Source organism: Manduca sexta, chromosome 13, assembly GCF_014839805.1.
Source record: "Manduca sexta isolate Smith_Timp_Sample1 chromosome 13, JHU_Msex_v1.0, whole genome shotgun sequence".
NCBI lineage: Eukaryota > Metazoa > Arthropoda > Insecta > Lepidoptera > Sphingidae > Manduca > Manduca sexta.
In genome coordinates, this window is record NC_051127.1 from 11,127,519 (window position 1) to 11,150,791 (window position 23,273).

The 23,273-nt window shown below is 31.3% G+C and overlaps 2 protein-coding genes across 4 annotated transcripts; one reads left to right on the forward strand and one right to left on the reverse strand.

Moving 5' to 3' along the window:
• Positions 1-603: 603 nt before the first annotated feature.
• Positions 604-4,318, reverse strand: LOC115443435. Of its 2 annotated transcripts, XM_037438301.1 has the most exons (4): positions 4,235-4,318; positions 4,085-4,153; positions 2,115-2,194; positions 604-920 (listed from the first exon to the last, which is right to left on the reverse strand). In XM_037438301.1, the coding sequence occupies exons 2-4, from the start codon at positions 4,119-4,121 to the stop codon at positions 687-689; spliced, it is 351 nt and encodes a 116-aa protein (XP_037294198.1). In that variant the 5' UTR covers positions 4,122-4,153; positions 4,235-4,318; the 3' UTR covers positions 604-686. The 2 variants fall into 2 exon arrangements, with proteins under 2 accessions (XP_037294198.1, XP_030024691.2); XM_030168831.2 differs by having other exon boundaries at positions 4,085-4,314.
• Positions 4,319-5,771: 1,453 nt separating this feature from the next.
• On the forward strand, positions 5,772-10,594 carry LOC115443429 (protein max). Of its 2 annotated transcripts, none has more exons than XM_030168825.2 (5): positions 5,772-5,991; positions 6,072-6,140; positions 6,432-6,542; positions 8,382-8,505; positions 9,328-10,594. In XM_030168825.2, exons 1-5 carry the CDS (start codon positions 5,953-5,955, stop codon positions 9,489-9,491), a joined length of 507 nt encoding a protein of 168 aa, XP_030024685.1. In that variant the 5' UTR covers positions 5,772-5,952; the 3' UTR covers positions 9,492-10,594. The 2 variants fall into 2 exon arrangements, with proteins under 2 accessions (XP_030024685.1, XP_030024686.1); XM_030168826.2 differs by having other exon boundaries at positions 6,441-6,542.
• The last annotated feature ends 12,679 nt before the right edge of the window (positions 10,595-23,273 follow it).

The window sequence follows — 23,273 nt, forward strand, 5'->3', positions numbered from 1 at the left end:
ATGGCGGTCGTATCGCTTACCATCAGGCGAACGGCAAACTTGTCTCGTCATTCAAAGCAAAAAAAAAAAACATATAAACAAACATTACAAGTTAAATAAAAGCTTGTTAATAATAGGTAGGTATTTATCTAAATTGAAATTAGTTCTAGATTTATACAGCCGCTTAGTTTGTGTTGCCTCGTATTTCCCGCGGCCAGGGGTGACCGTTTTGTAGCAGCAAAAAAAAAATAAGCGACCAGATAGCAACCCAATTCGTAAATAATATGTTTTTTGATTTTGAATCGTTATGACCTAAGGTATGTACACAAAATGTCCTGCGTATAACTGTCTGAAAGTTGTCGTCCTTATTATTGCTGCCTCTTTGTTAAAATATGCCGTCTCGTAAGCCGCGCCCTGTACAACATAAAGAAGAATCAAACATTGATTTTGAAGATGAGTTCTTGGCGTAAATATGTATGTAGCTACCTAAGTATATGATATACCTAATAGTTTATTTTAAACTAGTTAAGGCTTTTTAAAATTCATCAATTCAAAGAAAAATACACTTCGCATTGATAACGTCCTCTTCTTTGGAAGTCGATTGAAAAAGAAAATGACTTGAAATATAAAACTAGAGTAGTTACTATTCGAAAACATCTTAATATATTTTATATATTTCACAGTGCGTTTAATCACGACATTAATTATTATAACAAGTCGGTGACTGTTGGTGCAAGTTCGTCTTTCGGGATGTAGGTCCTATTATGGCTGCAGAGTTGGTAGGTGGTGATGACCACGTTGCCGTTATACCGTCCGCTAGGGTCCTGGCGTACCACGTGCACGTACTCATCACCCAAAGTGAACTCAACTTGGGGCGGCGCTGCCCAGTCACATACGGTTGTCACAGCTTTGTTCACTGCCGCTGGGTTCAGGCAAAACATCTGGGAACACATCAAAATTAGCAGCTTCATTATAAAGCAAATTGATTGTCGGTGTGTAAAATATGAAATATCTAATATACGCCTGTTTTATTTTTATAAAGATCGCTAAGAGACTTTAACATAATATATGCCCGGTGATACGTATCAATCTAGTAGGAGGGGAATAAAGTTAACGCTTCCGAATAGAGATTCTATGCTGATCGAATATCCGGTGTGAAAGTGTTTGAATTTAGAGTTTTTTTTAAAGTAGAAACCTTCGTCATTCAATTACATAGTTACACTCATGAAAAAGATAATAAATCAAAAGAAATGAAAGGTATACATCATAGTAAATAATTTAAAAATATATATATATATATTTTCAGAATACCGCAACAATGTACATTGTAAAGCATATTTGTGTAAACATTGTCATTCGATATGGATAATAAAAAACATGTATTATATTGAGTAATCACCGTTTCTTCAATTATTCTCAGTGCAATTAGACTATGTATGTAGTACCTAGTAACGTATACCTACTAAGCATGGTGTGTTCGTTAAATAAAACTACCACATTAAAAATGTATGTAATACATATAATATACAGATTCTCCTGAGAAATCTAAATATGTTTTGTGGAGTTACTAAAATATTCAGAGATAAAAGCAGTCATTACCTTTTTACTACTTCAAGTCATCAAGCTGATATAAAAAAGTGTTGAGGCGTCTTAGTATGTGAGAGAAAAGGAGAGGGGTCACTGGGGCAATAGACCGAGGCGTCGTGCTTAGACGAAGGGCCTCACGCAGTGCATTATCAACTATAAGGTGGATTTGGCTACAGGAATTTATTTTTAGGCAATTTTGTAAACATCAGAAGCACTTACCATGAACATAAATAAAAAATCGTAGAGCTTTTTGTGCTCTGCCCGTTATAGTGAAGTAACATTATCTTATAGGGACCGTGGCAAATAAATCTAATCGGGCCCCTACGAACTTGAAAAATCCGTACCAAAATATATATTTTTTTCTGGAGAACTTATATATTTTTCAAAATTTTGGGACCCCTGAAGCCAGAGGCCATATTTTCCCCGTCATGCCACCTTTTAATTACACCACTGGCCACAAGCCACGCATTGGTTATGGCCACCTCTGCCATAGGAACTAAAATACGTACTAATTAATAGGTATTCAGTATGTTGAGTGCAAGGTTTACCTGCTGATATGCCTCACGCTGTCCTGGAGGAATGTAGACGGTAGGGTACGTAAACTTAAACTTCGATAAGTAGTCCGTATCTGAAATATGTTATTAATATTTAATATACAGGTTCACTGGAAATATGACGTATTTTCGTTAAGATCATATAGAATTTTTTAAAATATAAAAATAAAATACTTTATTTATCACGTAGCCGAACAAAGTTTCATGATACGTCAAAACACTGTACATAAGAATGGGTAATTATTATTATTTTGAAATAACAATTAAAATTATTTATATAACTATGGCCATTTTAAATTAGGGATTAAATGTATAGGGAATACAAGGTACAAACCAAAGAAGCCAGCTCGGGAAGGTAGGGGGAAATAAAAGAATAACGCGTCGCGATCCTCACCGGCTAGGACATGAGCCCTAGCCTAGCTAACCTACCAGCCTGGGCTTACTTCTAAAGTAATCGTTTCTATCCTATGAAGCCTAAACTGAACTCTGTAGTTTTAAGGATAAAGCCCTTATGAGGCCCAATAAATTTATAACAAAAAACTGCTTAATGGAATAACGTTTTTTATTGTTTTCTAGTATTTAATATTTTAGGCTTCCAGAATAAACAATATAATGTTTAAAAACTACTATAAGTTTGATACAATATGTTTTAAATGGTACTTATTGGGGTCAAGTTCAAAAAATTACGATACATTATCATCTACACTAATATTATAAATGTGAATGACACTCTATTCGTCTGTTATGATTTCACCGCTTCACCCAGGGGTGAAGTGAATCTTTATTGATCAAAATCGGGTCAGGACCCGATTTTGATCAATAAAGATTAAGCTTGGACAGTACCTATTTTTATCCCTGAAATGTATACACAGTGAGACTTTCCCGGAGATTTTTACGTGACAAAAGCTGCGACCAAAACCAACAGCTAATAAACATTTTAAGTAGTACCTATAACCACTAAGTTACCAACTTTGAGTAAAAAAATAGAATATCTTTATATGCTACTGCATAACAGCGGTTTAATAAGTTAACACGAAAACTTATTAAACCGCTGTTACTGTACAATTTTTCCTTTATATTATACTACATTTAATTATTTATTCGCCTACTTATTGTGTTACATATGATTTATTTCCCATACAACAATTTTGCTAATATAAAATATCCTGTGTATTACAACTGATAGGTAAGTATTTTGTAAGAAATATCCTATTCTCATCTAGATTTCTCAATGATCATAGGAAGAAGTACGAAGGTTGAATGCTGGGTACTACTTTTAAAATATTTTGCAAGTAGGTACAAACATTATTTTCAGATTGGTGTTTGGATGTAAAATGTAGATGGGTATGTACTTAAGCAGTTTCAAGATTCAGATTCGTCATAACAGCAACAGGAAAGATAACTCAGCCAATAACATAATATATGTAATGTCATGACTCATCGTTGCTCATGAACTCGTGACATAACATTATGAAATAATTATATTTTGTTCACACTTGCTGGTTTGGACCATGGCAAATTAAGCGTGATCTCTTTAGCCTTGTATTCATTTTTTACGATACTTACTTACTTTAATCTCTGCAACTGTTATATGATCTTCCCAAACATTTAAAATACAAAAAAACGGGATGAAAATAGAATGAATTTATTGTTATTTTCTAAAAGCAACTTGATTAAAAAGTAGACAAAAAAATCTTCATTGTTTTACATATTCAGTGAGAATTTCGTTTAATTTTCCTCTTGAGTTCTATTTAACCTGGTTTAATCAAATCAAATGTTAAACGGCAAAGTAAAAAAATATTTTAGACATAAAATTTTACGGACTCGTATTTAATAACCGACAAATAATTCCATGTGGATTTCAATATTCTTCCCTTTCTTGAGATCACATTGAAACAAAACTTATACGAATGCAGTATATGCACTTTATTACGTAGGTAATTAATGCTATGAACTACACTTACCTTTGCTAACATGAGTGCAATGAGGTGGAGAACTCATTTTCTTCAGATTCGCACCTGAAGCTATCACAGCTGAACACAATAATAAAAATTTTTTAAAAGAAGTCATGTCTAGTTGACCGCTTAGTATTGAAATCACGCAAGAAATGATACCCGACAGGGAAAAATATATGTGGAACCAGTTCGCCACTATCAGCAGTGTTATCCATTATGGCTTCCCGGTTTGTTTATATGAGAGGTACATATATAGGTAATATTATAATAAAAGAATGTAGGTAGCTATATTAAACTTATTGTAGGTACAATAATCATTTCACTAGGTACTTGGCAGTAGTTGCCAAGAATGCTGAAGGCATCTTCAGAGAGATATCTATCTATTATCATAAGATATAATCCATGGGGAAAGAAAAGATCTTGGGTATTCAAAAATCTTTAATTATCAAATAAAATTCGAGGTGCTGAAATTAACTGTTTGTACGGAATTAAATAATGGCATTTGTAAGTTTGAAATTTGAATACAATTGTACATATTAAATACTTATACAAAAATAAGAAATTTGGAGGTTTTATGTAATTAAGTATGGAGCGTCTTCTTTTCTATAATAACATATTATCATAGCATACAAACAAAATATATACTTATAGCTATGTATCTTCAGGAAGGTGATTCAGGTTTCAAATAATTATTATCTTTGTCGAAATCTATTTCAAGAACATTATTTTCAATTGGATCTTCCAGATTATTTAGTGAGTCATTGTATGTGTCAGTAAGGGATTTCAGTTCTTCAATTAATTGAAAAAGTTCGTCATGATACAAGGCTGCAGTTTCAACTTCCATTTCAGCAGCAGTTACTGAAATATCCAAATAAAAGTAAGTACCTACGGTAACTTACATAAAAAAACATTTTTAAATCATTGCGAAAAAAATCGATTACTGACAACGAAGATTTTTCATTACTTCAACGGTCTTTTTTAACCGTGCCACATCAAATTCAATCTCGTCCTGCACCTTGTCATAAAATTCTGAACTATTAACTTCTATATTGGGAAGTTTAGAATATTGATTTTCATCCATAGTAAATGTTTAAATAGGCGTATCTTATATTAAGTTTAAACAATTTATGTACTGTTATTTATTTTTTTACAAATTTTGTTAAGTTTATTTTCGCGCCACTCATTGAAATTTGAATGAACTCTGAGCATAGAACTTAGTATTTTTTTTATACGGAACAAATGTTCTCGGGCTAAGGGTAACGACTGTGCTGCCAAGTCATAAGTAACATTTGACAATTTATGAACCTATGTTTTATATTTTTTTATTAACCAATATCTGATTTAATTCCGTGGAAAGGACAATAATTATTAAAATAAAGGACCTAATAATTTATAATAAAATAATATATACGTACTCAATTATTGAAGACAAATTAAGGTATAGCGTCCATTGGCGGGCCAATGAGGCAATTTTATTGGTATGAAACTATAATATTTACTGCCGGTCAAAGCAACAATAACTATAGCTAAAACTTTAATTACTGTGGAATATGTATTTTAGTTCTTCCCTTTATGTTTAAAAATTGTTTTATATTTTTTAATTCAATTCAATTTTTAAATTGTGGCTCCATCGTTGGCAGACGATGATTTTGCCAATGTCATATTTTTTAATACTGTCCATAGTCTAACCGTCATTCACGTTACGCACTTGTCATTTGTCAATGTCAAACTAAGTTATCACGCGTTTCCTTTTGTGCCTTGTGGTGCGAATCCAGTGGTCATGCGCTATTATTCAGTTTTATTTACACACAAAATATTCCAATGATTATTTACTGATACATATTTTGTAACTAATCCACAGGATTTTGTAAAATAAGATGAGTGACGATGATCGGGATATTGATATAGAAAGTGATGTAGGTGTTGCTTCACTTTGACAGCTCATATCTATGTTAGCTGTTTATTTTGATGCTGTTAATTATTTTGTAATTTTCAGGCGGAAAATGATTCTGATTCGCGTACCCATGCCAGAGGTAGTCTAGGTGGAAGTGAATATTACTCTCAGGTAAAACCATTCTATTCTTGTTATTATGTAAATTACAATGCTTCAAAATACAATGCTGTTCATGTAAATAAATACTTTTTATGTTTATTGCTACCTAAGCATTTTACAAGTTTGGGTAATTTTGTATATTTTATATCCCGATTCATTTGACTTTATATATATTGCAATTGTTGTTAGTAACATTTGTTGCCTAATGTATATTTTTTATATTATGTTATATAAGATTGTGTTTATGATATGATGCATGCTTAGGAATATATTCGATAGAGTGACAGAAATTGGCAATTACAGGCGCAAAAGAGAGCTCATCATAATGCTTTGGAGAGGAAAAGGAGAGATCACATAAAGGATAGTTTTACTTCACTACGGGAAGCTGTACCAGCATTGCAAAATGAGAAAGTGGTATGTGACTTATTTATTTTGTATTAGATTGTGGAGTTTTAAAAAAAACCCTACACCAGAGATAATTTATTTAGGTGCTCTGAAATCATGGTTTACACATACACCTAGATAAAGGAATGACAATTGTAACAATTTGAATAAAATAACCTTGATTTTAAACCATATTCAGTTGATAAAAACTATGTCGACAAATAGTACCTTTAAAATAAAACCTTGATTTTCCCATCAATTACATCAAACAAAATAGTTACATATTTACAAAATAAATACAGTATTACCCCCTTTTAATATTTTATTGATGATAAAGTGTTAATGTATCCTGTTGCATTGATTAATACACCATGAATTTATAGTTGTTATGAAACCAAACATTTTAAATTCCATATCAATAATATTTAAGAAAAATACCAATGGACCTAATAAAATAAATATATCTTTTTATAAACATTAAAATTAATGTTTATGAATAATAAATGAGATCTCATGGTAATGCAACTAAATCTCACGTAATATTTCAATCACTGGGATCGGTGCCATTCATAACTATGAATAATTGTTGCGTGTCATTATCAAACTTGAACGAGTGAAAAATATCAAAAACTATTTTGTTTTTAATTATCAACCAATACAATTAATTCTCTATTTTTAATCTTACAAATTGTTCTAAAAGCATTTTTGGTTCCAAAACGTCTATGAAATCACTATCTGCAAACTTGTGTGTCAAAGCAAATATTTTGTCATTAGAATTGAAACATTATTAGTATTCCTCTTAACCTAATGACCAATAGCTTTTATAGTGGTGAATTAAAACCTCTAATTGTAATTACCATTCATACAAAATATAAATGCTGTCAATGGTTTGAATATAACATTTAAAGTTGCTTATTTAAATATTTCCAATAATTTTTTTTGTTATATGAACACAATGCACATTTTTACACTGTTTTTGACAGCTATCATTTTTATTTTTTAAATATTTTATCCCATTTGTTTTTTTTCCTGTCCCAACCTACGTAAAATATTCAAGACAAAGGTACGGTAAATTAAATCTGTACTTATTATCCATACCGAAAAACTTATATGAATTATAATAATAATATCAGACCTGTATTATATACTGTTCTACTGTTGGGCATGGGCCTCTTCTACTACTGAGAGAGATTAGGCCTTAGTCCACCACGCTGGCCTAGTGCGGATTGGTAGACTTCACACATCCTCAAAATTTCTATTGAGAACTTCTTAGGTATGCAAGTTTCCTTACGATGTTTTCCTTCACCATTAAAGCAAGCGATAATTCACAAAGAATACACACATAATTTTTTGAAAAATCAGTGGTGTGTGGGATTTGAATCTGCAGACATTTGTCTCAACAGTCCGTTCCACAACCAACTAGGATATCGCCGCTATATGAATTGACTATTATTTTTTTATTTTGTTCAAGAATCACTATATAAATTAGATTTTGGTGCATCAAAATATGATAGATAGTGCCAATACATTTCAGGGATGCAGAGGATCATAGACATTCGAAAAATATTTTATACATAACAGAATATCTTTTTTACAATATACCTAAAAAAATCAGGTTCACTATAAATATTTTACAATGCACTTTGTTAAGTGCGCACAAGTTGTATATATCCTATGTGTAATTTTAATACTAAAAATACTAATTACATTCGTTTTTTAGCAATAAGTATACATCCCTAATAGTTTTAAAACCCTTATTATCATAATCAGACATGGTTGTTGTTGCTTATGATATATTTTATGATGCTGAAAGTTGGTACTAGTTATTTTGATAATGCTTTATTTGTCATATTATTTTCTTCATTCCAGGTTAGCCGAGCACAAATATTAAAGAAAGCAGCTGAATACATTCAGTTTATGAGACGGAAAAACAATGCACACCAACAGGACATAGATGACTTAAAAAGACAAAATAATCTTCTTGAAACACAAAGTAAGTAAACATACATCACCCATAAGATGCGATTAAAGTGATAAAAGGGTGTATAAAATTGTAATGTAATAGGGGTTTAACACTTTCTCAATTTACTAAGAACAATACTTACTAGACTAGGCTGAGTCTGAGTAAAACCAAATATCACTACCCAAGTAGGGGTTCCAAACTGATACCTTGGCAAGGTGTTCATGCTGCAATAGGGGACCGGCCTAAGCTTGATTTTGTACATTATTCTATATGTAATGGTTAATAATACGAAAAAGAAGCACTCCTGCGAAAACTGCATAACAATTGGTTAAAAAATGAGCGAGTAATTCATATTTAAAATATTGTAATGTGCAGAAGTGGGCGCGATGTGGGGATATCGCTTCATCTCTTTTTTCGCACGCGTCGTAATTCCCGATGACGTCACATGTGGATATTTCGTCTCTTTTGTGTTTCTTGTTAATTACCCCTTCCACCGAAATTCAAAGACTTATAACCTGTTAATATTTTACCGGATTTGAATAATTCCTTTTGTGTTATAATTTATATTATGTAAATATTTTATAATAGTAAAGAACAAAAATGAGTCCGGTACCCTATTGAAGTACATTTTTGTTGCAGTTAAAACAGCCATATTTAAAACGCATGTCTATAATATAATAAAGTATATACTTTATGAAAGATATCTCAATGAAATTTAATTAAAATTGTTGTTTTATAATGTAAATAAAATCTACATAAATGTTATAATGATATAGCCAAACACAACCACTGTTCCAGATTGTATGATATTCTCGTCAGTATAATTTATTAAACATATTTTTTTATTTCCAGTTAGAAATTTAGAAAAGGCCAGAACTACAGGTAACTATGTAGATGTCCATGAATTAGGACTTGGTATTAAGTCGGAAGGCAGTTCGCACGACACCGACAGCTCCGACGGCGAGGGAACCACGCGACGTGTGAAAAAACTTAAAATCGATGCTGTAAATGTGTAGTTTATAAGTTAAAGCAAATGTGAGGCGAGGAGGTTTAAATCAATTCAACATACAACCACCACACTTCATTACCAGCGGTTTCGTTTGGATTAAACTGTGTTTTTTTTTGTATTGAAATAATGTTGTTTGTTAAGTAACAAAAATAAATAGCAATGTTTTTATTATGAAAATAGTGTGTGATCACCAAAATAAACAGAGAGGAGCATTTTTATATAGTAACAAATTGCGATACAAAATTAATGATTGTGAATTTTTTACAAGTCACTGCTATTATGGATGTAAATACATGTTAAGGTACAGTAGTAAGTTAATTTTGTCGGAAAAAATATTTTTTCTATAATTATTGATAAGTGTGGAACGTCTTTATTGCATATGACGTTAGAACTGTAATATTAACATAGATTTTTTTAAGTGAAATCTGTATATTGAGTATTGCAATGTCGATAATGTTTGGTGTGAGATATTTTTATACTTAAAATCGTCACTACGGTTTATAAATGAGATGACGACGCGCTATAAACACTATGCAGTATGCAGTCCAAACTGTGTCCTTTTACATACAACTAACGTGCGCGCTGTAAACACGTGGACAGCGCGCGTATCAAGGAGGTGCGTCAATGGCGGAGATTAAAACACGTCCGCACAGGCCTTTAGATTTTAACAATTACTTAGAAGCCACCGATTCCTGCAACACAACACACTGTTTTACTATTATATCTCGATGTAATATTCAATATTAAGATTGTAGACGTAAGCTTTAGTCTTCTTGAACAGGACTTTTATGATAACATGCAACTCCACCAAAGTACACTACCTACGTTTTTTTTTAAAAGTAAATAGAATGTAACATTCCACAATGAAAACTTAAGTTTTTGAATATCTTGAACACTTTTGTTAAATGTGCAATATTAATGGTGTTCAATTGTGGAATTATTTTATGTTTCACATAAATTGTCTTGTAACATAAACGAGTAACAAATATTTATATTTTTAAATGTTTGGGCATTTGTCCATATTTACTTACGTAGTTCGATACGACTACGACGTAATTGTTCTGGAAGACTATGACGTTTTAATAAAAAAATATAAATACTCTGTTAAAATTTGTTTTTTTTTGTAGCCTGACCAGGGAAATAAAAAGCTCGCCATGTCGTGGTGAAATAAGGAACTAATTTCGTGTATTAACAAAGTTGACGATAAAACGAAAAAGCAAAACTGGTGTCCCCAAAGTAGGGTTTTTATTTTCGTGGATTAGCTTTAAATAGACAAGTACTTACTCGGTATTGTTTAGATAACATTTCTTTTAGATAAAAAAAATATTAGAGATATTTTCTGCACGCGCCAAAATTGCATAATAAAGTTAATTATTTGGACCGAAATTAAATTGGTTTTGTGATAATCCAACAAACAATACGATTGGTTAACTATAATTTTTGATTTTTGTAGCTCTCAACACTGAAAAGCCGTCCGAACGTCGAATGCGCCTTACGCCACCTAAGTAGGCAGAATACTTAAGCTTATATACCCACCTATTTACCTACTTTTTAATTCAATGTGATATACCTAAAAACGTAGCTACTTTAGGTATACATAATACCTTTATATAGTTATCTATGTATGTAAATACTTTAAGAAGATGCGAAATGAGAGAATACAATGTCTCGGTTGAATATCGTGTCGTATATACTAATTGTGTTAACAGAATGGGCTGCGTTGCATTGCAAACGTTGCTAGTTTTACTTTGTATGCTTTTGTTTTGTTCGCAGTCTTTTGAATGCTTCAGCTTCTTCGTTATTTGCTATCTTGGTGATGCACAATACTGTAAGATTTGGTGTTTTATTAAGCGATTTTATAATTGCATCTTTGGTAAGAGCAAACTTTAAAAAAAATGTTTGTGTATACATTAGGCGAATGTATACATATTTGTAAGAGATTTGCGAGCTGCACACATGTATTAATTTTTGTAATCTTTCCCGCGCAGCTCCGCCTCACGCCCGACTTAATCGCCGCGCCGCGCGACGGTTTATTTGCGATATTGTTGTTGAAGTGGAAGATTATGAAAATCACCTTTACAACAAGGAATATAAGGTGTAACCTGGGTTGCATGCGTACTTGAAGTAGGCAGATTATAGTGCACAAGTGTGCGCGCAATACACAGGCGTACTCTGTTCTTTCACTCTGGTCCGGTAAGATAGCGCAGAGACGTGTGACAGCAGAGAAATAAGAGATCGCTCTCTCTGAGTCCCTCTCATAAACATAATACATTGAGGCCAATAATTATAAGTATACGAAATACACCATTACTTTGTTGGGAACGAACATGTTAAAATTGGCGGTATTTTTTTAAATTGTAATTTTTATATGCTGACAAATTACTTTGCTCCGAAAGTCACGCCTCTTTACTAATGTTTATCCCCAAACAAATTAAAATAATTAACTAATTAGATGCTTACTTACATTACTGTACTCTTTTTTTTTTAGTTATTTTTTTACTTATTATACAAATCTTACAAATAACAATGCATAACATAGAAATAATCCCTAAGATTGCACACCTCGTGGTTATGCAAGTCTTTACTGTTAAATAAGCTTTGGCTCATTATCTCCGCGAATTATACAATCTTATCACTGACGATCGTTGGTGAAGCATACCTACGTACAGTCAATAGGGTCCTGACCCAGGGTGATTAATTCGGTTTGAATCCCTCTGAGTATGCCAAAAGTGTACATGAGTACAAGCATAACACAACTGTTGAAAACGCGAATCTTGTTTCCAACTGACAAAAAACTCTTAACTAATTTTATCGGGCTGCTAAAGAAAAATTCCCTCCAAAGTTAATGGTCAAAAAGCCGAAATATTATATTTATGAATCGTAAAAGTAACTAAATATCATAAATATTAAGACATGCGTTAAACCGATTTTTTAAATACAATTTAATGTTTTATTTTTTAAACAATAAGTAACTACCTGAGTAGTAAGAAAGTTCATCGGAATATTCCCAAACACTGTTGTCGGGGTAAATACAGCTTATAAAGAGATTAACCGAGGGTCATTTTACAATTTCATACATTTGCTTTACCTGAAAACCAGTTTTGTTCAAGGTCTATTTAAAACAATACATTAAACAAAACTATTTCTGGTAACCAAAGAAATTTCTCGGTACAGTACGTTGATCTCGAATTACTAACGTAGTAGGAAGTCGTAATACTCAAAATTATGGGTCAAGGAAAGGCTAATAGATTATTTATTTATTCAATTATAGACAGCTTAAAATAAGTTAGTAAATTTGTAAGTATTAAAAAAATAGTCGTTGAGTAATTATATTATTATCATGTATTGTCACATTTTGCATCAATTACATTATTGCATTTGCCGCCAACCGTCGTAAACAAATTTAAATACTACACAGGTTTAATAAGTTACTACATAGTGCATAATTTTCTAAGGATATTTCAGATATATGAACATGAATAAAAAACTTAATTTTAAAATTGCACGAATCAATAATTAACATTAATATCACGGGTATGTTTGGATGTTATAACAATATTACTTCTTTATCTAGTTATGAGTAAACGAGATTGTTTCCTCCATTTTCAAGAATGTTTGAGTTGAGAAAGAGACTGTCAAACCACTCGCTTTGGTCATTGATAAATTCGGCTTCACCGTCCTCTGTAACAATAAAAGGAATTACCATTATTAATAAAATGTAATATATCTATGCCAATATTACAAGTTTTTTAGTTTTGATGTAGGGATTTTTACAACTCATTGGATTTCTAGATTTCTCCACAAGAAGCTACCTTATACCTGAGTACTTATAATATTTTTTTATTGCAGGAACGGATCGCGCAAGAAGTCTTGATCAATATATTGTATAAAAATAATTGTGTTTAAAGTAAATTTATCTTATAGTAAAACTTACCAAGAAAGTTGAAATTTTCAAGCGGCAGTAATTCATTTGGACTTTCGTTTAATACTGGTTCTTCCAAGTTTAAAAAAGATCTATAGTCTAAATCTGGTGCACATTCTGGTTCAGGTTGTTCTATAACATTAGTACTATAATCAGCTGTCCAATTTTCAAAATCAATCGTTGAAGATAATCCTGACTGGATTGTGTTGGGGTTTTCTGATATAGGAATTGCTGCTATATTGTTTTCGGTATGTAAAACTGGTTGTGAATGGTCAAGTGTCGCATATGTTTGATTATATGATTCTGATACGTGTAGAGTATTGGCTTCATCTATCCTATGAGAGGGATTTGAATATTGTGATTCATATGAGGATTGTGTACTGGAACAACTTCTTGTTTTCCTTCGAGATAGTTCCTCTTGATTATTATGTTGGGTTTCTAATTGAGATTTGATTTTTTTTGCTTTATGTATTTCTTCATTATCTTGCACGGGGACATAGGAAGAATCTTGTGACTCACTGTCTTGTCGATTTTTTCTCTTTCGTTTGGCTACCTATAAAATTTAATAGAGTATTTGCATTATTATTTAATAAACAAAAGTTTATTATAATGTGTTAGTAATTTAATATAATTGTACTTACAGTGTTTTTGGTTCGAGGTCGCGTAACTCTGCTTACACTTTCATATGATTTCGTGGATTGTTGGTCCGAATCAGATGCATCATTTTCATCGGAATCGATTGAATCAAATTCTGGACAATGTAACTTCAGTTGATTTTCCAATTTGTTTACTGCAAATAAAAAAAAATGGTTAGGTTCGGATTTGAAGTCACGTATAAATTTTCAACTGTTTAAAACTTGAAAGAATGCTTACTTTGTGACATTAAGTTTTCATTAATGCGCCTTAACTTGTCAATCTCATCTGATGATTTTCCGATGGTTGCATTTTGTATTTGGTTTATGACCGCGGTAAGGAGATCTGGGGTAGAAATCTGCAATTTATAAAAAGTTGACATTTAATATAAATACATAGTTTATAATATATATAGTATGGCTATAAATTTTTTTTAGGTACTTACGCTAGATTCACAGCCAGCAGCTTCTGCTAGTTCGGCCATGGCTTTGGCTTTATCATTTCTACGTTCTCGTTCATATTGGGTGTTGCGAGCACGCCGTTCTTCCTAGAAAAAAAAACAATCATATTAAATATGAAATCAGATGATAATAATTATTATTAAAAAGAAAAATATAGTATCTACACTGTACTTACAGCAGTAAGTGGAACCCTATTTTTTCCTGCAGGTCGGCCACGTTTTCTTGCCAAAGGTTCATCATCAGACGACCCGTTCTGTAAAAAATATATATTTAGAATTTAAATACTACACACCTATACAAAAATAATAATAATAAAAAAGTTGAATTTAAAGCAGCTACACACCTTTCTCATGGTTATGTAGAGTTGTGTGGAGTATAAGGGATGCAAAAGTAACAATCACGTATTGGTGAAAGTCAAAACGTAAATGGGGTAATTAGGGATGAAGTATTGTTTTTATAGTTGAGGCATGCGCCCGCGCCCTCACCCTGAATAGGGCGGGGATAACTCGCTACCGGCGCCCCTATTGGCTGAGCTCAAATATTATTATTATTACAACTAGTGTCTTTATGTTTTCTTATTGTATATGCTCTATTTTTTTTTCACAGTCAAATAGTATTACTTATACATCTATATCTAATATTTTAATTATTATTTTTACTAACTACGTTGGGTTTTTTCGAAAATAAAACTACCCAGGTAGATATTTTTATAAAGTGCCTAGATAAGTAATTAATTTGTGTGAATTTTGTAGAGGGCATGCATGATGCTCTATGTTTATGTTCATTAAATTATTTACTTATATGAGTATAATATTACCCTTAAATTTATTGATTATATTTTTTTTATTTCATTTATATACTTACTTGAAATACCGGCGGACATGATTCCAACGCCAATTTCTGCTATGAAACTGTAACTGAACACAGAAAAGATGTATACATAAAAGTGAATTTATTACACACACAATAATAAAATCAAAGCGAACATTATATTTAATTCCATGCGTATCTAATTAATAAGTAATTATAATTATTAAAATTTCAGAGCAAGCACAGTAACATAATTAGTATGTTATGCCCCTTATTTGAGCGATAACGCTCTTTTTTCTTTAATTGAATATGTCAATTCAATATATTTACAAACAAAAAATATTTTTGGGTTATTTATAAAAAATATTGGAATCAAAATATAGTTAATTTGCGCACCTTTTGGAATGCCACAATAAATTACAATGCAAGGGCCATACATACCGTAAACGCTTATAATCTTTTGTGTGATTAACCTAAAATTAACAGCTACTTAGCATTGCAACTAATTATGGGAATTATAAGTGTAATTCTTCGAAGTATTTTATAAAAACCGCAAATTATCTAATAAGTAGTTCTTACAAAAAAAAAAAATGTTTATTCGCGGTCGATAAAGTAAAAACTATAGTAAACTATGAGCTAATATTACTTTGCGTTAATCCATTAAAATATCAATTATATATTATTATTTGAACATTTAGTCACAGTAAATTGTTTAAATCGTTATAACCAAACTCAGATACAAATTTTTAATTATTTCCAATAAAACCGTTTGTCACATTATGACCTTCAAACTTAGTCGATAATAATAATAATTAACAAGTCATACTTATTTAAAGACTTAATCCGGCTTAGAATTAGGGGATTAGGATTATGGTTAATAATTTAAATAAACCCCAAAAAGAATGCACGTAATAAAGTTTATTGTTCTAATGAAGGTCTTAAGAACTGTTGAAATAAGTTGTTGTATTGTCACAGTTGTAAAACAGCGCGAATAATATTCATTATTGTTATTGTTTAAAGGCGAACTCTACCTGGAAATTTGTATAGAAACTAATAAGTTTCTTGTAAGTACAACAATAATTTGTTCAAAGAAAGATAATATAAAGTATATTGAAGTTATTACATTATTTAAAAAACGTTAAGAAGAGCTTTTTTGGTTTTAGTAAATGCCGATTTCAATAGGTACTGAAAAGAATACCGTAGTAGTTAGTATATACAAAATTTAATTGGAAAACGTTGTATTTCATATCTCCGCTTTATAAGTATTTATTTTTTAAATGATTTTTTTACTTGTTAATAATAGTTTATAAATTTAACATTTAGACTTTAGGGCTCCCGATCAATTCTATATGATATAATGATTTATTATGTTTACGCTAATGTTAGAAATTAAAATAAAACTATTTTACGAATTTTATAGCGGTTTTTTTACATTAATGCCATTTTCTCCCAGCGTGATCATGGGGCAGTCCGACCCGTGAACACGAAGGCTGAAAAATCTTCGGAACGTCGGGAGAAAATTATAATATAGAATATCGCGATAAAATCCCTAAAATAGTTTTATTTTAATGTCTACGCGATATTTTAGTTTATATAGCTTTTTCCTAAACTACAAGTATTGCGGTGCTGATGTGTTTTTGACCTCTACATATATATTAAATAGTTCTTTGTTGATATTTAATGTATTTTTTTTATATGCTAAATATATTAAAAGCTGTTTTAAATACCTACTCAATGGTTAAACATTTGTGTATTTATGTAACTAAAAATAATCACAAGGAAACCAAGGTATTTTTGTAATAAGATAGTTAATCATACTAGACCTTCAGGAGGTATAAATAAATAAAATTAACCAATACATGATCATGTATCTGTAATAGAATATGGAAGTTCGTGATAAAAGAGTTTGTAAAGAACGTTTTCTTCGATCAGGTATATTGGTTCGTTACTGAGAATAGCAGCAGTTCCACGGGTTGTTGATGACTAAACAGCTCTATGTTATAAGCGATTAGACTCAATTTAGGGTAAAAATCATTGTGTTCCTACAGCAAATCATAGGAAAGTTTGTTTCGTAGAACAGAGTCCGTTACCTTGACCTAAAAATTCTCAATAGCATTAATTAGGGTAGTCTTTGGTCGATAAACTTTAGGATAAAGGGGCAACCAAGATTTTGAGCAGTTTTTTAGTTTACAAAAACTGTAAATTTTATTGGCTCATGGATTAATCCGGGTAATGTCATTAAAAAACATCAAACCTGTTAATTACAGGTCATAAAATAATTTATTAATATTTATGAGAACAATTTATTATTACTTAATTAAATTAGCATATATAAACAAGGACAATTTATATTGAAAATAAAATAAATGAAAAATATAGTAAAAAAGAAGCCAGCTCGGGCTGGGAGGAAAGAAGAAATAAAAATTATGTATATATATAATTTTAAATGAACAATAAGGGAGAAACGCGTCGCGATCTTCACCGGTGAGGACAATAAAAACCCTAACCTAGTTAACTTACCAGCCTTTCACTAGCACCTAAGTGATGACTACCCGAAGAAGAAAGGCAGAAAGACACTCCGGGCTTTATTTTTTGTCCTCAATTGTCCATTGAATCTTTTATATTATTATTAAATATATATATTTTTAATAAGTCTTTTGTATACAAAGTCTGAATAATTATATAAGCTAATACACGCACATCACCGTAAAAATGCGGAGGTAAAATCCACATAAAAGTATTTAAGTATTTATTTATAAGAGATTTTATTTCAGTATACTTATAATAAAATCTCTTGTCGTAAATACAATTGCAGACTATCCGCTTACGTGTTGTGGCACACAGCTGTGTCGTATCGGCGGCGGTACTTATATTCGGTTGTCGTTACGGTACATGGTGCACTCGCTGTATCGCTAACAAGCGTTCCTACGGGAGCTTTTGTTCTAAGTATGTAAACATATTTACTTTTCTTTGTTCGGAAAGAACAAGTCAACGATGAAAACAAGTACTATTTCAGACTGTATTTAAATTTGTTTTGTATTTGTGGGACTGTTTTATAAATTAAGATATTAGGTACTCGCTTTTATCTTCATCATATAACTTAATTAAATACAAGTAACACATTTTTTAACATACTTTTTATTGAACTAAATAATTACCTGAGAATATCACCAACAACGAAATAATTCATTTTTTTTCTCTATATTTAATAAATGGGGTATAGGTATTATTATTAGTTATATGTATTTATAATAAGGCCTTATTCTTACATTGTAACATATATAGATATTATGTAATTCATAGATACATAATTTCATGATTTTCATAATCTTCATAATTTTGTTTTCATGCAGTTATCTTCTGCAGAAAGTAGTCTTTTAGTAAATGTTGATTTGTTGTTGGTCTCAGAATTCTGCGAATAATCAAAATAATTATATAAGATTTTTAATTATTCTAGAACTAGCGGCATATTTAGTCTACAGTTTATATTTGGTTTCATCTGTTTATATAATAAAAAATACATTTAAAAATTCAATTCATTTATTTAACCTCCGACGGAAAAAAGAGGTGTGTTGTAAATTAAATGTGTGTATCTGTATCTGTGTAATCTGTAGCATCGTAGCTCCTAGAGGTATGGATCGATTGTGACGCGGTTTTTTGTTTTAAACCTGATGTGATTTTCAACCAAGCAATATTTGGTTTATAAGATAAAATGAAAATGTTGCACAAAAGCATCATGAAATTCGATTATTTGAACAAATACTTGACTTCGTTCGACTCCAGTGAGCTGCACAGACGATTCGAGCCCTTAAACGGCAATATTCACTAAGCTAAAACAAAGCAAACAATAAGATCATAAAATAATTCAATTCGCAATGGAACGTACAAATATAAAATTTTATTAAGCTAAGAGGTAATTAGTGTGTTTTACGAATTATGATAAATAAAATACATCCGTTACGTTCACCATTTATTCACAGATTGACAGACACATTGTTAAAAGCAGGGTAGTTGTATCACAACAATGGACAATATACCTTCATTAATCTTAAGATATTAATACTTATATATAATGTTTGTTTGTACAAGATGTTACGATATGAATAACACTTAATATGTTTGTGATACAGGCTTACTATATTACAGTAATAAAATAATTATTTAATAATTTTGATTCTTATGTTTTTTTTATTTTATTTCTTTTTCATGTTGACATGAATTTACACTGTTTAAATAATACAATTGGATGCATCGAAAATGGAGGAATTGAAGTTCGCATGAAGCCGTCTCCGGCTGATTTATTCATTACTCGTTTTGCAAACATGCAGGCGCTTTTCTCTTATTACATTCATATAAGCACAACGAATATTTTATGAGATGTATTAAATATAAAAATTATTAATTTGAAAGTGTCGAAACTCTCGAAAAATATTGTAAACATAAAACAAGAATTTTGAAGATAGCTTCCATGCATTATATGTATGTACGATTATACATTGTCTATAATGTGATCTATGTTACAATTTGCAGTTGGTAGTACTTCAACGGACTTTTCTTCGATATCTGAACTAGCTCCGAGGGAATCGCTAGACCACTACCCGAACTAAGATGCCGCCAGCTAAAAAAGCAAGACTAGGACGATTGGTTGTATAACTTCGGGATTTCACTTAAGTCGTCAGTTGATCACTTACAAATTATTGTCACTAATAACAATATTTTTCTTATTAACATTTCTTGCTTCAACTTTCAGAGTTTTCTCTGACTAGACCTTTTTTGCCAAGGTTTATTGACCACCAGCCCTGATACCTTCAGGAAAGAGGTATTTCAGTCTTCATGTTGTTCCCTGTGTACGAAAAACGTGTCCCCTAACACTTTGCTCAATATTATAGACGTATTGATTGTTGCTTGACTTTTCTTACTTCAACTTTCAAAGTTTTCTCTGACTCGAGCTTTTTTGCTCGGGTTTATTGACCACCCGCCCTGATACCTTCAGGGAAGAGGTGATTCAGTCTCCCTGTTGTTCCCCGTGTACGTAAAACGTGTCTCCTAACACTCTGCTCAATATAACGGACGTATGGATTGCTGCTTTTTTTTGGAGGATGTTGATATCTATGCTGGAATTTAATGTGTTAATATATCTGGATAAACTTTTTGTCACCATACCAGTTGAACCTATTACTATAGGTATGACTTGTGTTTCCGTGTTCCATAAACGCCTAATCTCAGTTTTGAGTAGGTGGTATTTATTAAGTTTTTCTATTTCCTTTGCTCCTATATTATAATCTGAAGGTACCGTGATATCTATGAGGTAGGTGAAATTGTTAACTTTATCTACATATACTAAATCTGGTCTATTATGTATTACAGTGACATCGGTCTGAATTGGAATTTCCCACATTATTTTAACTGTTTCATTTTCTACTACTTTCGGTTGTGTTAAGTTTTCTTTCCACCATAATATTATAATAGTAAAAAAATGTGAAAATATTTGGATGATTGTTAGTAGTCAATGCAGAAATACCGTAATAAGAGTGATTGTAATTAAATTTGACACACAGATTGACTATATTCTGGATTAAAGGGTACTTTGTATCCCGGTAATTTAGCCATTTAGTTCTAAAAAGATTTTTCTTATCATTTATTTTAAAAACATGGCGCTGGCGTCGTATACGTGGCGCTATAAAGGCTCTTCACGCGAACAAAGCCTCGAGCAACATCTAGTAATATCATTATTAAAATCCTATTGACTGAAATACTAGGAACATAAACCAAACTTCCTTCATTATAATTCACCATAGTCTATCGGATACATACCTATGTATGGTAAACAAATATTAATTGAAGAATGCCCTAGGTAAGATCTTAGAGGAAGAAACTCGCTCTGCCCCATATTACAATAGAAAGTGTATCATATTGGTTCATTAGGGTCAGATGCTTTTACGCTAATGTGTAATATGGTCTCCGTGGCCCTTGACGTTGGTAATATCTGAAACTGTATATCTTTTGAAATTGTAAGTATTGTATTTTTTAATGATCGCGTATTTTTTTAAATGGTTTAGTTCCATGTTAACGTCTAACGACATTAATTATTACATTAACAGAAATGAAGAGTATTGCTGATCTTAGGAAATATTTATCGCGATAATTTTATATCGGCTAGGTGTATTCCAGCGTCAGTGTTATTGCAATCTCACGCGAAGTCTGACAGTATTTCATCTTCTTTTACAGTTATGAGATGACAATAATTTTAGTATCCCTCTAGAAAAAAACAACGCCTGATATACATTAAATATTGTTATATTATATTAAATATTATATCGTAATATGATTTGCTCAGGGACATCGTAGGCGATATCTTGTTCACTTTTGACAGACAGTGAACATTCGCCGGCTGCGGTGAACTTTGCCGTGCCGGCCTCCGCCCTTAGCTCCATTGTGATCCGATTTAGATCCACCATATTCATTATAAAGTAGGCAAGTTCGGTAGGCAACGGCTGGGCCGTGCCTTTGGCATTGTTTTAATCAATGGGCGACGGATGCTGCTTACCATCAGACGGACCGCTATTTTGAAAGCAGTAGCTCGTTTGCCTACTAAGGCAATAAAAAACGTAATCAGACCTATCATTGAAATAATTCAAATCCATTATATTTTCAATACAATTTACAGTGACTGAATCTGATACAGGTTTTCCATACTAAGAATAAACTTTTAAAAATTTTATATTTAGTGGTAATTGCTGATGATAATATTGTAATGAATTGTTTGATACTTATAATAGGAGAGCGTAATTTCTAAACATTGTATTTTTTTCTATGTTTTCCTTTGTGTAATGCGAATAAACCAATATAGATTTACAAACTGCATAGTGGATACTGTCCTAAATTCTGTATAATGTGCACGTTATTTTTTATAATCTAACAAAACATTTTTTTCTATTGTATACCACAAGTTTACTAACTCATAATTAATGCTATTACAAGGTTAATTGTAACACGAGCTCATAAATAAAAAAATCAATTTTATTTGATGTCACGCAATCTAAACATAGTCACAAGGTCATTTCCTATATATTCAGTAGTTTCGAACTGTAAGTATTTTATTCTCGATTTTGTGCCCCAAAAGTACATATTACTTAAAATCTGTGTAATATATTCTTATGTCTTTTTCGTACCTAACATTCTTTATATGTTTTCTTTAGCTGACACGACTTCTCATTTGTGAAATACCAAAAGAGCTTGTACAATATAACTTTAGTACCGCAGCTATAAGACGTATTTTGCTATTTTCGTTTAATATTCGGGGAAGGGGAGGAATCTACAAAAGATAGGTTATCAATATGGAAATTGTAGGTACTTAGTATTTTTACCAAAATGTGAACAGAAACTAGTTAATAAATTTGGTGGTCCCATACAATCCATCAAAACATTTATTTGTATAAATTTGATAATAACCAGTCAAAAGAACTTTTAAGTGAAAAAAAAAAACAGTATCGACTGAATAGGTTGGTCAAAAGTATATAGAACGGAAAAATTAAAATACTTGTACAGTTTAAAAGAGCTGTTTGTTCGTCAACAAATTCTTTTATTGTTATTTCATGCTTAAAATTGTAAAATTAATAACACTTTATAATAAGAGGCACGAGTACCGTGATAATTACATTATATTATACATATTATATAATATATAATGTCCAGTTATTAAAAAAATCTTCTGTCCGTATCAAAAATCTGTTTTGTTTTCACAAAAATAATTTTAAGGGTTTACTCTATTTAAGACGACAACCTAAATGACCATATCAACTATTAAGGATATACTAAAAAAAGTGCACTGTAGTTGCACTTACTTTCCGGTTCTTAATAATCCAGAATGAAAATGCAATGTCTCATTATGGTAACTTTCGTAAGCTTCTCACGGCTCCCGTGTAGATGCATTGCCTGTCGAACTACAGTACCGAACAATGTA